Below are 17,088 nucleotides of genomic sequence, written 5' to 3'. Positions count from 1 at the left end.
AACCTGTGGCTTTTATTTGCAAGGTTTAATCCTTCCCTTCCTCCCTGTCCAACAGGGTCAAAATCTGAACTCTTTTGTGTAACAGATTCCATTGGCTGGCTGGGTGCGTCCTCCTTGCTAATGGCTATGGGCAAGTCTTTCTCCCCCCTGTCAGTCAGGTAATTTGCATCAACACAGACACTAGCTTGTTTACTAGTTTTCAAATCTCCAAGCTTTACCAATTCCAAGGCTGGACTCTATCTTAAAGTGATAACATCAATTTTCACTAGCATGTTAGACTCAAGGTTATTTTGTCCTTCCATTACCAACCTCTGCTTCCACATGGAATCAGATGTCAGGTCCATTAAGACTACAAGTCATATCCAAAATATCTAGAGATGAGAGTCTGCCTGCATCCTTGTAACCCAGTAACCAGTAATCCGATCTTTTCTCAGTATCTGAGTCACAGACTGCTTACTTAAAGAATCAACATAGAGATATTCATGTTCCAACAACATTGTCTCCCCAAAAAGCTGGTTAAGCTTATAGGGCTGTTTAAATTCCCTAACAATTTTTATTTCGTTTCAGACCTTTTCAAAGCTATCCACACTGCATCTTTCTAAAGCAAAGTCAGTGGATTTATACACCTCAGAAAGACTCTGGCAGTTAGGAACTGGAACAACTGTTGCTTTCTCTATACAGTGATTCACCCTGAGTTAACTTAATCAAATCACTTCCACACCTATCAGTTGCAGTAAACTGCTTGCAAAAACTACCATGAAGATTTTCCTCTTCAGGAATCTTTCTAAGCAAAAACCCATTTTTCACAGAAATTTTGCCCTTACCCTTTTCACCTAGGGCTTGCCCTAAAGGAACATTTTCCTGAGCAACAACGGACTATTTCTGGGTTTCACTTAAATCCAGAATCACCTCTGACCCATCAGGAGGATTTTCACAAAACCCCCTTTCAGGTAAACTGCTAGACTTCATACTCACAAGATTAGAAGTAGTCTCTTCCTCGTGACAAGTTTCCACACTGTCAGTAGGTATCATAGTCAAATCACCTTCATGCTTTTCTTGTGCCCTGGCGATGATATCACCCTGACTAGACAAGGTTGTCATATCTTTACCCAGCAACATACTAGCAACAGGCAAAATAGAAGCACCAGAATCGCTTGGTCTCTGGGAGCTATTTATGACATTAACTGGATGCAACCTAGTTACAATGTCAACATCCCTAGCAGACACAAATTCAGGACCACTTCCTTCCTGGGCTTTAGTTGTATCCAGAATCAGCTCTGGGTCAACCTATAAATATTCAACCATCATAGGCTGACAAGCTTCTTCTGTCTGCTCTACAAACAGGAAAGAGCTGGAGAAACATTCCCCTTTAACAGACAAACAGCTCCCTTCATGGGCAAGTCATTACCCCTAACAGTCACAGGAATATTTTCATCACTGTCACAATTCTCCACACAGGTAACAGATAAGGTGTAGGGATACTCATGGTCCACTAACCTTGCTTTTCCAAACTGATGATTAGACAAAGCCATCAGCTCAGAAGGCTGCCTATGCTCATCTAAACTTTCTGTGCCTTCCCCTCCCTTAACAGATAAACTGCTGTTTTCCACAAATAGTTCTTATTACGCTGAGCTACTTTAAGCACATCACTTTTACCTGGGACAGGCTTACTTTCCCAAGCTTTACTAGCCAACAATTAATCACTCACCACGAATGTACCCCTTCCTTCCTCAGTCAGGGCTTTAACCTGATCACCAATTTTTAATTTGCTCTAGAGAAACATCTTCCTGAGCCTTATCTAATGCCAGATTCACTTCTGAGATACCAGACAGACACTCAGAAATTTTTTCCACATATGCACTACTTCTTTGCACAGACAAACAGCCATCTTTCTCAGACAAACATTTGGAGAAACCCTCCATAGGCAAATCCTTTCCCCTAATAAACACAGGTTCAGGATTATTTCTTTCCTGTGACTGGTTTATGTCATCAACTTGACTGAACAAAGTTTTAATATCATCCCCAATCAAAAGATCCTTAGGCAATAACTTCCTTACACCAGCTATAACTTCATGTTTAACACCATTCCATTCTAGATGGATTCTGGCTAAAGGCACATTTACAGTAAATTCATGGAGGATTACAATATTCACACTCTGGTCTGGTAAATAATCTTCCTCTTTGACAAGATCTGCTTTAACAAGAGTGATATTAGAAGCTGTAATTTGCCCTAAACAGCTTTTACCATTGACTTTTACATTCTCTGCACAAGTTATGGGTTACATTCACCTGAGCTCATAGTAAAAGCATTTACATAAAAGGTGGCAGTGTTGGGGTACATTTGGTTACACACTTAACTGCTTAGAATCAAACAACATACCAACATTGTTACAAACTGGATAGATTCTATCCCCATCTTTGCTGCTGAGAGGAACTGGCTTTTCAGGATGATACAGTTCCTGTTGTTCCTTTAGTCTCTTGAGTTGGAGCTTAAGTCTGTCCACTTTTGCCTTAGCTTCTAGTTCCTGCAATCGAATATATGCCATTCTTTGTTCATGTTCAAAACACAGGCGTTCTCTTTCAGCAGCTTCTCCTTCCGTATCAGCTATGTTTTGCTTTTGTTCAAGTTCTAGCTGCTGGTTTCTCACTACAACCATTTTTGCTGGGTCTGCTTTCTTATTGCTGGCAATTAACAGATTTTTCAGTTCCTGCGCTGGAGCCTTTTGCTTAAAATACAACCCTCTCTGTAAGCACAATTCTTCCAGCCTTTTTCTGTCAGGATCTTGATCATGGGTCACTCACTGTAACTGATTTTTAACCCTTAAACTCTCCAATATCAAAAATAAATTTTGACAAGCGTGTGGTTCTGATCCAAAAACCCAATTAACCTGTGGTAATGTGCATCCCGCTGACTCCATCACTGCGATCGGCGTCCTAGTGGGGAGCCAGCTGTGGTCACTCAATTAGGGTGAACTGCAAAGAATGGGGCAACCCAATCCCCAAGAGCTGGTGGATATTCCAATACTTAGATTCACCATGCGAGAATAAAACAGCTTCTTTATTACCTTACTGGTTACTCAGAAGTCCAAACAACACAGTTCCCTTAAAGTGATCCAGCCTCAGGCACCCATCCAGGTACCCACATCAAATATGATGACATTTTTTATAAATTTTATTTCATCATATAAAAGAAAAGGTTCTACCAATCCCCAAGGATCGGACACATTGCCTCCCACGTTAATGAATGTTTCAGATCTTACCCAAATACACGTTACAGCCAATTCTTCTTATTAATTAAAATCTAAAGTTTTATTTATAAAAAGAAAGAAAGGTGAGAGTTAAAATTGGTTAAAGGAATCAATTACATACAGTAATGGCAAAGTTCTTGGTTCAGGCTTGTAGCAGTGGTGGAATAAACTGCTGGCTTAAGTTAAGTCTCTCTAGAGTACATCCACAGCTTGGATGGGTCTTCAATCTTACTTCTTAGCTCTGGAGGAACCTTTCTACAAACTGAAGCTCATAAAAATGGACTGAATGACCCATCCAAGCTGTGGATGTACTCCAGAGACTTAATGGATAGGGGGGAAGGGGAGATGTGGTATATCTTGACTTTAGTAAGGCTTTTGATACTGTCTTGCATGACCTTCTCATAAACAAATGAGGGAAATACAACCTCTATGGAGCTTCTATAAGGTGGGTGCAGAACTGGTTGGAAAATCGTTCCCAGAGAGTAATTATCAGTGGTTCATAGTCATGCTGGAAGGACATAACGAGTGGAGTCCCCCAGGGATCAGTTCTGGGTCCGGTTCTGTTCAATATCTTCATCAATGATTTAGATAATGGCATTAAGTACACTTATAATGTTTGTAGACAACACCAAGCTGGGAGGGGTTGCAGCTGCTTTGGAGGATAGGATTAAAATTCAAAATGATCTGGACAAACTGGAGAAATGGTCTGAAGTAAGTAGGATGAAATTCAATAAGGGCAAATGCAAAGTACTCCACTTAGGAAGGAATAATCAGTTGCACGCATACAAACTAGGAAATGACTGCCTAGGAAGGAGTACTGTGGAAAGGGATTTGGGAGTCATAGTGGATCATAAGCTAAATATGAGTTAATAGTGAAACGCTGTTGCAAGAAAAGTAAACATCAAACATCATTCTGGTATGTATTAGCAGGAATTTTGCAAGCAAGACACAAGAAGTAATTTTTCTGCTCTACTCCATGCTGCTTAGGCCTCAATTGGAGTATTGTGTTCAGCTCTGGGTGCCATGTTTCAGGGAAGATGTGGGCAAATTGGAGAAAATCCAGAGAACAACCAAAATGATTAACAGTCTAGAAAACATGACCTCTGAGGGAAAATTGAAAAAACTGAGTTTGTTTAGTCGGGAGAAGATTGAGATGGGCCATAACCGTTTTCAAGTACATAAAAGGTTGTTACTAAGAGGAGGAAAAAGAATTGTTCTCAACCTCTGACACTAGGACAAGAACCAACAGGCTTAAATTGCAGTAAGGACGGTTTAGATTGGAAATTAGGAAAAACTTCTTGTCTGGGTGGTTAAGCACTGGAATAAATTGTATGGGGAGATTGTGAAATCTCCATCATTGGAGATGTTTTAAGGGCAGGTTAGACAAACACCTGTCAGGGATGGTCTAGACAAAACTTATTGCTGCCATGAGTGCAGGGGACTGGACTAGATGACTTCTCGAGGTCCCTTCCAGTCCTACGATTCTAGAAGTCCCAGTGAAGGAAATCAAGGCAGCCAAAAGACTGCTTCTGGGAATTATGCTTTCAGTGAACGACTACAGGGAACGTTGGAAACAACTGAATTGCTCTCCCCCGTCCCCATCCCTGAACATCACCAAACTCCAGTCCTTTAGGTGAAATGTGTAGGGACTGAACGATGCCACTGGTGTGGCTGTCCTGCCTTCAAATGACATGAGACAGGAAACTGGGGGACTATACTGTCCTACCAGTAAAATAAACAGGTAGTAATGCAATGTTAGCTGTGCTGGGCAAGGTGGGTGAGTTAATACCTTTTATTGGACCAACATCTGCTGAGGAAAGTAAGAAGTTTCCAAGCTCTGCCTTGGGTCTATAGTACTTTAACAGGAGTCTGGGAGGTAAGACCTGAACCTCATCACCAAAAAACAAGGAATTTTCCTCACTTATTTTAATGAAAACTGGCGATAGGGGTTGTGAGACTTCCTTGGGGCGGGGGGAGGGGGATTCTGGTCAGCTCCTTGCACTTAGTTTGTGGGGAGGAGAGACTGATTAACCCCTTGTGCTTTGGGAGTAGAGGGGAAGGCTGGTCATGGTCCACTGCTCGCAATTTGGGGGCTAGGGGCAGACTCGTCAGCCCCTTGCACTTTGGGAGCATGGGGCGGGAGGGGGGGAGGCTGGTTGTCCCCTTGCCCTTTAGGTGTGTGTGGTAGGGGTGGCGAGTCGGCCCTTTGGGGGTGTGCGGTGGGGGAGGCCGGTCGGCCCCTAGCGCTGTTTCCTGACAGATTCTCCAATATTGAGAGCGGGGAGGGGCGACACCCCGCTGCCCCGGGAGAGCTTTCCCGCCCTTTCCCTGAGGTGGGTGACCGTTGGGCCCGACAGGTGGAAGGGGCGCGCGCGCCTCTCCCCGGGTTTCCGGCCCCCCCGCCCTTCCCCCGGCGGAGAGGACGCAGGCGGGCGGGGGCGGGGGCGGGGTCTGGCCGAGCCTCGCCGGCGCCTTGGTAACGGGACGTGGGAGGTGTAAACAAAAGGGGGGACCCCGCCCACTCCTGGGAGGAGGCCACGCCCGCTGGCTGCCTCACCTGGCCCCGGCGGGGAGCGCGAGCCGCCCCCGGGTCCGGCCAGCCGTGCTGCCACGCGCTCCGGGCTGCAGCCCGTGCAGGAGAGGCGGTGTGTTTGCGCACGCGCGCCGGGGTGGGGGGGCGGCTCCCGTTGGGCGGGGGGAGCGTGTTCCCTGGCCACGGGGGTTGCAGCCCTGCGCCCGGGCAGGCGTGCACCATCGCTCCCAGCGCACGGGTTGGTAATCGGGCTGTTCAACGGTGCGGTGTTCCTGGGGTTACGAGGCTACGTGGCTGGTTTGGGGCTTGGGTGTAAAGTGGCTGTAACGTCCCCTGTGCGGCTCTGGGATTGTGAGGGGCGCTCCCGGCTGGGGGACGAGTGCGAGGCCTGCCAAGACAGCCCTGCAGGCTGTCCTCAACTCGCCTTTCTGCAAGGAGAAAATAAATCGCAGAAGTGTAGGGCTGGAAGGGTCCTCAAGAGGGCATCTAGTCCTCGTCCCTGCTGAGCTGAGGCAAGATTCAGTACAGCTCGACCACCCCCACCTGGGCTTAAAATCCTCTAGGGGTCACCTGTTCCAGTGCTGCTCAACTTCCTTGGACAGGACGGTGCAGTGCTGATCACCTGTGAGAAAGTTTCCTCGGCGATCGAATTCTCCTGTTTCTTCTTCCCCTGCTTTGCAGCAGTGGAGTTGAAGTGAGATACTGTGGTGATAGGAGCTTAAGAAATACCTGAGAGAGAATGGTTTCAGAGTAGCAGCCGTGTTAGTCTGTATTCGCAAAAAGAAAAGGAGGACTTGTGGCACCTTAGAGACTAATAAATTTATTTGAGCATAAGCTTTCGTGAGCTACAGCTCACTTCATCGATGAAGTGAGCTGTAGCTCACGAAAGCTTATGCTCAAATAAATTGGTTAGTCTCTAAGGTGCCACAAGTCCTCCTTTTCTTTTTTCTGAGAGAGAATGTTTCCTTCCCTCTCCAATCAAAAATGCAATTTTGAAACTGCAGGAACTGAGGTTGATTTTTAAGGGGAAGGGTTGTTAATTATAAACTGTAGTAATTTAACAGAACTATTGCACATCTACCACCACTAGGTTCTTTCCCAGTTTGCTATCTGTGTAACACAGTGAGCTGCAATTTAGGTCTCTTCCCTCACCCTCTTTCTTAACTCATTGCACTTCTGATATTCAGATGGTCTCTTACAACACAGGAGAACTCCTGTCTCAGAGCAAAGCTGGAAATCTTTAGTAGACTATGGAGTCATGAACAACTGGTGTAGATGATTCAACCGATCTGTTCTTGCCATTTACAATTAAAACAGTTCTAGCTTACAATGGTCACATAAACACCACCCTATACCGGAAACCTACTGACCGCTATTCCTACCTGCATGCCTCCAGCTTTCACCCTGACCACACCACACGATCCATCGTCTACAGCCAAGCTCTGCGATACAACCGCATTTGCTCCAACCCCTCAGACAGAGACAAACACCTACAAGATCTCTGTCAAGCTTTCTTACAACTACAATACCCACCTGCTGAAGTAAAGAAACAGATTGATAGAGCGTGGTGGGATGGAAATTGTTGAAATCATGGTGGAATTCCTCAAGGGCTTCTTTTCCATGGGTCCAGATGATGAAGATGTCATCAATATAGCGCAAGTAGAGTAGGGGCTTTAGGGGATGAGAGCTGAGGAAGCGTTGTTCTAAATCAGCCATAAAAATGTTGGCATACTGTGGGGCCATGCGAGTACCCATAGCAGTGCCGCTGATCTGAAGGTATACATTGTCCCCAAATGTGAAATAGTTATAGGTAAGCACAAAGTCACAAAGTTCAGCCACCAGGTTAGCCGTGACATTATCGGGGATAGTGTTCCTGACGGCTTGTAGTCCATCTTTGTGTGGAATGCTGGTGTAGAGGGCTTCTACATCCATAGTGGCCAGGATGGTGTTATCAGGAAGATCACCGATGGATTGAAGTTTCCTTAGGAAGTCAGTGGTGTCTCGAAGGTAGCTGGGAGTGCTGATAGCGTAGGACCTGAGGAGGGAGTCTACATAGCCAGACAATCCTGCTGTCAGGGTGCCAATGCCTGAGATGATGGGGCGCCCAGGATTTCCAGGTTTATGGATCTTGGGTAGTAGATAGAATATCCCAGGTCGGGGTTCCAGGGGTGTGTCTGTGCGGACTTGATCTTGTGCTTTTTCAGGAAGTTTCTTGAGCAAATGCTGTAGTTGCTTTTGGTAACTCTCAGTGGGATCAGAGGGTAATGGCTTGTAGAAACTCGTGTTGGAGAGCTGCCGAGCAGCCTCTTGTTCATATTCCGACCTATTCATGATGACAACAGCACCTCCTTTGTCAGCCTTTTTGATTATGATGTCAGAGTTGTTTCTGAGGCTGTGGATGGCATTGTGTTCTGCACGGCTGAGGTTATGAGTTCCCAGAAGTTACCTACTACAGGACAGGCCTAACAAAGAAAATAACAGAACGCCACTAGCCGTCACCTTCAGCCCCCAACTAAAACCCCTCCAACGCATTATTAAGGATCTACAACCTATCCTAAAGGATGACCCAACACTCTCACAAATCTTGGGAGACAGGCCAGTCCTTGCCTACAGACAGCCCCGCAACCTGAAGCAAATACTCACCAACAACCACATACCACACAACAGAACCACTAACCCAGGAACTTATCCTTGCAACAAAGCCCGTTGCCAATTGTGCCCACATATCTATTCAGGGGACACCATCACAGGGCCTAATAACATCAGCCACACTATCAGAGGCTCGTGTACCTGCACATCCACCAATGTGATATATGCCATCATGTGCCAGCAATGCCCCTCTGCCATGTACGTTGGTCAAACTGGACAGTCTCTACGTAAAAGAATAAATGGACACAAATCAGATGTCAAGAATTATAACATTCATAAACCAGTCGGAGAACACTTCAGTCTCTCTGGTCACGCAAGCACAGACATGAAGGTCACTATCTTAAAACAAAAAAACTTCAAATCCAGACTCCAGCGAGAAACTGCTGAATTGGAATTCATTTGCAAATTGGATACTATTAATTTAGGCTTAAATAGAGACTAAGTCATTATGCAAGGTAGCCTATTTCCTCTTGTTTTTTCCTCCCCCCCCCCCCCGATGTTCTGGTTTAACTTGGATTTAAACTTGGAGAGTGGTCAGTTTGGATGAGCTATTACCAGCAGGAGAGTGAGTTTGTGTGTGTATGCGGGGGGGGGGGGGGGTGAGAAAACCTGGATTTGTGCTGGAAATGGCCCACCTTAATTATGCACATTGTAGGGAGAATGGTCACTTTGGATGAGCTATTACCAGCAGGATAGTGAGTTTGTGTGTGTGGTTTTTGGGAGGGGGGTGAGAGAACCTGGATTTGTGCAGGAAATGGCCCAACTTTACTATCATGCACATTGTGTAAAGAGTTGTCACTTTGGATGGGCTATCACCAGCAGGAGAGTGAATTTGTGTGGGGGGGTGGAGGGTGAGAAAACCTGGATTTGTGCTGGAAATGGCCCACCTGATGATCACTTTAGATAAGCTATTACCAGCAGGACAGTGAGGTGGGAGGAGGTATTTTTTCATATTCTCTGTGTATAAATAAAGTCTGCTGCAGTTTCCACGGCATGCATCCGATGAAGTGAGCTGTAGCTCACGAAAGCTCATGCTCAAATAAATTGGTTAGTCTCTAAGGTGCCACAAGTACTCCTTTTCTTTTTGCGAATACAGACTAACACGGCTGTTACTCTGAAACTAGCCCACTGTAGTTATCTGTACAAGACAGAAGGTTTTTTTGGTGGAGCTCATTTTATTACCTGTTCCATTTCCTTTTTGTAAATGGCCATAGGGTTGAGGGGGAATAGAGAGCAATACTGTGATATCTGCATAGCATGTAACCCTTTGCATGATTTGTATATTGCAGGGTCTATCTTCAGGGCTTCATGCTGAGTCCATCAGTTCAGGTCAATAAAAGGACTTACCATGGTAATACAAGTTAATTTTTTTAAATGTACAATTATATTTATTTATGCAGAACAATCTGTGAACTAATTGGGAATTGAGGAGTTCAAAATTAGAGTAGGAAGGGTGCATAAACTTGCTTACTAATTGTTCAGTGATAGTGTACATAATGAATAGTAATAAATGTATACAATATGTCTGTTACAATCTTGCAGATGGATTTCACTACTTCATACAGTATTGTATGAACATATTGTGCTGTTGTGTCCCTATAGTCACTGGTTAAATAAATAGCTGATTTCGCTTTAAAAGAACTGTATCTCTTCTTTGCCACCAAGTTACACTGCATCGTTTTCTTCTTGTTCATCAAACCACGGCTAAGGGATTTCCAGTGCACTGAAGACTTCAGAATGTAAAGGGATGTCGACATGTTCTTCATACAGCACTTTTGTTATATTACTAAAAAGGCACTTTGAGCAGTGTGTAAGGAAGGTCAGTACACCCATGCTGTGAGTGCACCTGACCTGTGCTCCTTATTCAAGTAAATACATGTGTACCTTATTGATCAAGGGATAAAAACGGTTCATATAACCAGCCATTTGTAAGACCAGCGTTCATTACATTGGGGTTCTACTGTATTATGAAGCTGAAAGGCTCATTTTCAAGGCTGATGAACACAAACTGACCTACCTAACGTACGTTTTAAGTTGTGTGTTTGGATGCACCAGATTCTGCTTTGCCATATTTGTAAGTAGGCAGTAGAGTATTACACGTGCTTCGTAAAATTAAAATTCTGACCACTTGGGGTCAATAAAGATTCCGTTGCACTTTCCACAAGAGTAGAAATGTCCAGCATCTTCGGAAGGTGCCGAAATACCATGATGCTGGGCATGGAATAAGAACCAGAATAGAATAGGTACTGGTTTCAGAGTAACAGCTGTGTTAGTCTGTATTCGCAAAAAGAAAAGGAGTACTTGTGGCACCTTAGAGACTAACCAATTTATTTGAGCATAAGCTTTCGTGAGCTACAGCTCACTTCATTGGATGCATACTGTGGAAAGTACACAAGATCTTTTTATACACACAAAGCATGAAAAAATGGGTGTTTACCACTACAAAAGGCTTATCTTTAGATAAGCTATTACCAGCAGGGGAGTGGGGTGAGGGGAGAGAAAACCTTTTGTAGTGGTAAACACCCATTTTTTCATGCTTTGTGTGTATAAAAAGATCTTGTGTACTTTCCACAGTATGCATCCGATGAAGTGAGCTGTAGCTCACGAAAGCTTATGCTCAAATAAATTGGTTAGTCTCTAAGGTGCCACAAGAATAGGTACTTAGATCTTGTTTGGATCTGTGAACTGTCTGAGCTATGCCTCTGTGAGATGAGGGAGGGCCATGATCTGTTCAATGCCATACAAGCCCTTGGATGCCTGGGAAGTTTGTAAGAGATCCCTAGGTTGGAATCCTCTAGGACAGTGCTTCTCAAGCTGTATAATGTGGGGGACCGGCAATTTTTTTTTCCAATGTGCACGCAGACCGGCAGCTGATGGCTTGCGGACTGGCACCGGTCCGCAGACCACCACTTTGAGTAGCACTGCTCTAGTGTTACTAGACATGTTGCAACATGCAGACTTCAGCTTCCTGTTCTGCAGTTTAATGGAGAGACAGGAAATGGGGACCTAGAGCTCATCAGAAATAATGAAAGTGCTTCACTGCTGATAATGATTGTGGGCAAGCAAAGTAGCAGGAGGTCAGAGGCATTTCTCACAATGAAGGAGAGAAATAGTGGTGAGACAATTGCCACCTCCCGAATAACTGTGTGGCCCCATAACAACTTGCACTTAAATACAGTGCCTTTCATTCTGACAGGTTTCAGAGTAACTTGCTGTAGCTCACGAAAGCTTATGCTCAAATAAATTGGTTAGTCTCTAAGGTGCCACAAGTCCTCCTTTTCATTCTGAAAGATCACAAAATGCTGTGGACACTTTAATACTATGGACCAAACTTCCAGCAGGAAAGTAATTGCACTTCAAAAATTTGCCAGTGCATCTGTTTTTAGGGCACAAATGTATGGGAGTGTATTTCAGGAGGCTTGCTTAAAAATCAATCTACGTAAGCGGTGCACTTACATCATAAACCACACACATTCCATTACAATGAGTATTCAGCAAATTATAGCTATGCAATTACTATTTGTATGAAAGTTTGTCACTTATGCTAATCAATGTCTGATTGCAAGCAGTTTGCTTTCCACATGACAGGTAGTGTTGTATCCTAAACCTTCATTCCCTACAGCAGGGGTTCTCAAACTGCAGGTTGGGACCCCTCAGAGGGTCGTGAAGTTATTACGTGGGGGGTCACGAGCTGTCAGTCTCCACCCCAAACCCCGCTTTGCCTCCAGCATTTATAATGGTGTTAAATATGTAAAAGATGTTTTTAATTTATAAAGGGGGGGGTCGCACTGAGAGGCTTGCTGTGTGAAAGGGGTCACCAGTACAAAAGTTTGAGAACCACTGCCCTACAGCTTGTGCTCTGCATTTTCCTTCGGGGGGGGATTTTGTTTTCTCTTTCTGTGGATGCTGCAGTTTGGCTCTGTGTTTCATTTGCATTGCATTTCCTCTTATTTTTACCATACATGTTCCTTCATGTTTATCTGTGGATTGATTTAGATGAGTCATGTTCCAGGACTGTGTCACTGAGTTTCCGTTTATGCCTCTCTTCTGCTGACATGTACTGAGCCATGGAGGTACTTCTCATGGTTTATGTTGTAAAAATGTGGTACATGCATTCCTGTTCCATAGTGATAACGTTGTCTCCTGAAGTGATGATGATGTTCATAACTTTTCTGACTGTATCAAAGTCATTTGTTTCTCTTGTGCATCAACTGATGCATTTCTTGTGAAGAATGCATCAATCCAGTCATTCAGAAGAGCCTGTGAAATTACCTGTATAACGCACTGCTAGGTAGGCAGTAACACCAGGCTACCCCATGTGCAGTGGATGTGGTGTCTGGCATGAGGACAAAGTCCAAGAGCTTTTAATCACTTAGGAAGTGTAGGTATTCTTGAATACCTTTCCTCTCGAAAATGGCTCCTCATTCCATTCTCTGCACGTGTGCTGTAGCCCAAAAAATCGCACTTCCTTCTCCTCATGGCATCCGCTCATCTTGAAGTGTTTCCATATTTCCTCTGCATGTTTTCTCTACAGATTCTTGATTAGATCTTTAAATGTTCAAAATGACCATATGCAGAGAATCTGTCCTCTGAGGCAGCACGATGGGAGCAAAGGGCCTGAGCCAAATCCATTCAATTTGATTGGAGTCTTTCCATTGACTTCAGTAGGGTTTCGATCAGGCTCTTGGTGAGTATTAAATAGATACTTGCTCGGTATAGATGTATTTGCTAAAGCGGGTAGTTATGGTTTTGCTCTTAGACGCAGTAGTAGTACATATTTATATTATGGAAGCAGCCAAAGGCCCCAGTTGGGTGCTGTACCATCCTGGTTTACAGTCTCAAGACAAACAGGCGAAGAGTAGAGGATGGTGATACGACATTTTATGTGCTTCAGAATGACATTTTAGTGCATTCTTCAAGAAGCGCTTAGTAACTACCTGTTCTGTATGGACTAACAACTTTCAGCCTGTGCAGATATAGTTTTTTAACTAGAGATAAACACAGTTTGGAGCACTAATTGACTGGTTAGATTGCTCACTTTAATCCACCAGTTTTATCAAAAATATCTATGCAGCCTTTCCTTTCTGTTGACCTTTTCACAATCTAACCTGGTCCATAGAGTAGATATCACTTTGGTAGGTTTGTCCTACTATGTCATAGCTATTAGTCCATCTAACAAAATCCACACCCAGGGTAGTAGTCTGTGGTCAAGAGACCCTGGACTAACTTCACTGGGGGTGCTGCAGATCATGATTTTGGTGCAGCAGTGTAGCTTTAGGTGGGACCCCAGTACTGGGTGAGAGAGGCAGTATTGCAATGTAGGAGTGAGGTGCTCTGAGTTCTTGTAGATGGCATTGACACAATCATGATCCAGATCTATTTGCAATCCCTGGGTGTTTTGTTGCTGTTCTGCTTTTACAGGCAGGTAAAGGTGGCAAATCCACACGCAGCAAATCCAAAGGCTCCAGGAAGAAAACAAAGAAGCCAGTGAGCGAAGTGGATATCCTTAGCCCAGCTGCCATGCTCAATGCCTACTACATTTCTCACAATGCTGCTGCCTGCCTGGAGTTCCGTGGCTTTAATTGGCCTGACTCCCCCAAAAAGAAAGGGAAGAAAGGAAAGTAATAATCTAATGGATGGAAGGCAAGGGACCCATGATACATCAAGCTTCACCATGAAAAGGATTGAAAGCAAACTGATCACTCAGGTTTTTAACTCTTAAGGTTTGCCATAATCACTGTGAAGGCTAGTACTTAAGACAGTCTTGTTATGATTCGAGCATAAGATAGTAAATGTTAATTTAAGATGCTTACTGTACCAGTGTAATACTGACCATGGCCGTTTGCCTGCTAATTCTGGCAGCAAATAAAACATTGCACCTCTGTGAGCAATTCTAATGATGTGTGTGTGTGGGGGGGGGATTAGTTTTGTACTCGTAGCTCCTGCTGCTACTCCTGCTCCTAGAAATCTAATGTAGTCCCTGAAAGCCAGTGCACACCAAAGCTGGTGTGTCTGCCATTGCTTAAACCAAGGGTTGCCAAAGTGCAGTCTCATAAAATGCAGCCCATGGAGACTTCATGGCCCAACATGCAGTGATCTCTCTCAATCCGAGTATCCTGGCTGAAAGCCACAAGCTTTGTGTTAAAGATTAGAGTGGCTACAAGCAGCTCCATTTTATACAGATTAAATGCAACTCTTGGATGCCTGGCAAACTGCTAACCAGTCACCTGTTGGGCAAAGTTTGTGTGCCCATGGCACGTATTTATCACAGGGCTGGTTCAAGCACATTTTATCCCATCCACTCCCACCTACAAGACCCAGGATTTGGTATGAAATGTTTTTCTTCACTATCCCACGTTCTTCTGCATTGCCAGCTCGGAGGGTTGGGGCAATAGGGAATGTGTCAAGAACTGATGTATGTGGTGGGGGAAGTTAGGGGATGATTGGATAGAAGTGTCCTCCTTAAAAAGGAGGAGAGGAGAATCTGCAACGAGCCAGGGCTACAATAAAAGAGGGAGACATCCTGATTCCCTAGGATGCTCAAGTTATTGCCAGCATGAAAGCTTGTGCTCCACCCCATCTGGCATAACATGAGCAGGAAACTTTCAGCCAGTCTCTGCCTGGGTTATGGCCCCTTTGGTTGCAGGTTTGGCATCATTGTTTGAACAGCCCCTGAAGAATTGGACTGAAAGCAATTTCTGACTATCTTTGAAGTAAGGAAGAATTGGACACCTTTCTGAGTTCTAGGTAAAGTGTGTTATGGACTTTGGAAGAGCAACTTAGAACCAATAATAATTTGACCCATCTTAGTATTAAATGCCTGGTAGGCCCTGCAAGATGGAGATTTCATAAAAACATAAGAATGGCTCTACGCACAGGTCTCATTTGGAGAGTTCATAGCTCTGTGGCTCTGCTTAGAGGGCCAAATACTTCCATCCTTTACACTAGTGCAAACCTGCTACTCTAGTGGTGTTGCACAGATATAACTGACCTTGACCTGTCCGCTGTACTGCCCAGCATGCCACCCTCCCACCCCCAGTGGCAGGTTCTCACCATAGAATCACATTCTACTGCTATCATCCAGCAGGAAGTCTCTGGTCCCACCATACAGCTGTGACTCTTCTTTCCCCTCCATACTGTGGCTCCAAAGAGAGAGGGCAAAGTTCTGCCCTATATGCACAGTGCATCCCAAGCTACACCAGAGCTTGAACCAGTTTTTGGATGATTTGTCAGACAGGTGTACAGGATCAATTTACAAAAGAGGCAAAAGATACTTGAGGAAAAGTGATACAATCTGATACCCAAATAAAGCTGTTGGATGAATGATGAGCCTGGATGCAGAGCGGGTGCGAAGTTCCGTCCCAGAATCCAGAAGAGATTGTGCATCCAGGCACTGGAACATATTTGTGCTTTGCCAGCTGTCCTCCAAGACTTAGTGTCTCCAGCACTTTTGGCTTATTTTCAAGGGACACTGCCCAGAAGAGCTGGGTAAATAATTCTTTCCATGCATATAGCCTCTTTCTGTGAAATGCCCGCAAGGAGCTGACATTTTCTTAAATCTATTAATTATTCAAAGTGGGTTAAATCTTGGTTTGTAGATCGTTCATGAACACATTACAATTAAGACTATTTAGCTGTATGTCATGCGGTCTATGTTGCTAAGTGATTCACCTGTAGCTCAAGTGAAAGGGCTCTATATAGCTCTTGAAACAGAATGAACCAAGTTCTGTTTCTGCTGTCACTAAATTAGAAGTGCCTGTGGCCTCTCCTTCCTTTTATGCCATTTGTTCTTGCTAACAGTCACGGCAGGTGGGGCTGGAGGGGAAAATTTCCTTTTAAAAAATGGAGGAAAGAGAAAATTACCAAAAAGCAAAGCAACTATTGTGCTGGCTGCTGTGCAGCTTCTGAGGAGGCATCTCCTAAGCCTGAGAGGTAGCAAGGAAGGTCTGTCAGGCAAATTGAAAAGGTCCTCACCCTGTTTCAGGCCTGAAGGGGAAGGCTTCATAAATCAGCAGAGCAACACAGCTGTAGCTCACGAAAGCTTATGCTCAAATAAATTGGTTAGTCTCTAAGGTGCCACAAGTCCTCCTTTTCTTTTTGCGAATACAGACTAACACAGCTGCTACTCTGACACCTAGCAGACAACTCCTAAAGCTTCCTCACTCACTGTTGGGCCCAAAAGCTAATCACCAGCAATTCATTCAGGTCTGTTGGTAAATCTAAAGCTTCTCCAGTTAATCTCAGCTAGGGAGGTTTGACTTCGGAAACTGGAGAACCAAGTAGCTTCTGCCAGTCCACTGAGAGACTCAGATTTGTCTCCTTGTGTGGTGAGCCTTCCCGTTTCAGGGCCTGCTGAGTCTCCTGTTCTACCTGATCTCCTGAGTGCTCCATAGAAGCTCTGCAGCAGGCCCAGCACATACAGCTCCTTCATTGACCTGCTATCCTCACAGCAGTGTATCAGTGTGGTAGATTCTCTGAGGGAGAGAATTACCATCTTTCAGTTACTCGGGCAAAGGAAAAGTGTGATGTGACTTCTATGCACTTTCAAATTACTTAACAAAACATTTGGATATTTTACATAGGTTAAAAAAAAATCCTGAGTTGCATTAGCAAGGACTTTAAAAAACACCAAGAGCTTGGAAGAGAGAGAAAACCTTC

At 44.4% G+C, this 17,088-nt stretch overlaps 1 protein-coding gene across 3 annotated transcripts; it reads left to right on the top strand.

The window, feature by feature from the left end:
* The first annotated feature begins 5,477 nt into the window (after positions 1-5,477).
* On the top strand, positions 5,478-14,321 carry SMKR1 (small lysine rich protein 1). Of its 3 annotated transcripts, none has more exons than XM_084650263.1 (3): positions 5,478-5,893; positions 9,720-9,781; positions 13,852-14,321. In XM_084650263.1, the coding sequence occupies exons 2-3, from the start codon at positions 9,779-9,781 to the stop codon at positions 14,053-14,055; spliced, it is 207 nt and encodes a 68-aa protein (XP_084506389.1). In that variant the 5' UTR covers positions 5,478-5,893; positions 9,720-9,778; the 3' UTR covers positions 14,056-14,321. The 3 variants fall into 3 exon arrangements, with proteins under 3 accessions (XP_084506389.1, XP_084506390.1, XP_084506391.1); XM_084650264.1 differs by lacking the exon at positions 5,478-5,893 and adding an exon at positions 5,930-6,019; XM_084650265.1 differs by lacking the exon at positions 5,478-5,893 and adding an exon at positions 5,980-6,042.
* The last annotated feature ends 2,767 nt before the right edge of the window (positions 14,322-17,088 follow it).

The sequence above is a fragment of the Lepidochelys olivacea genome, assembly GCF_965140295.1.
Source record: "Lepidochelys olivacea isolate rLepOli2 genome assembly, chromosome: 1".
Lineage (NCBI taxonomy): Eukaryota > Metazoa > Chordata > Testudines > Cheloniidae > Lepidochelys > Lepidochelys olivacea.
The sequence above is the reverse complement of the archived record's forward strand: the minus strand, read 5'-3'. Positions and strand labels throughout refer to the sequence as shown.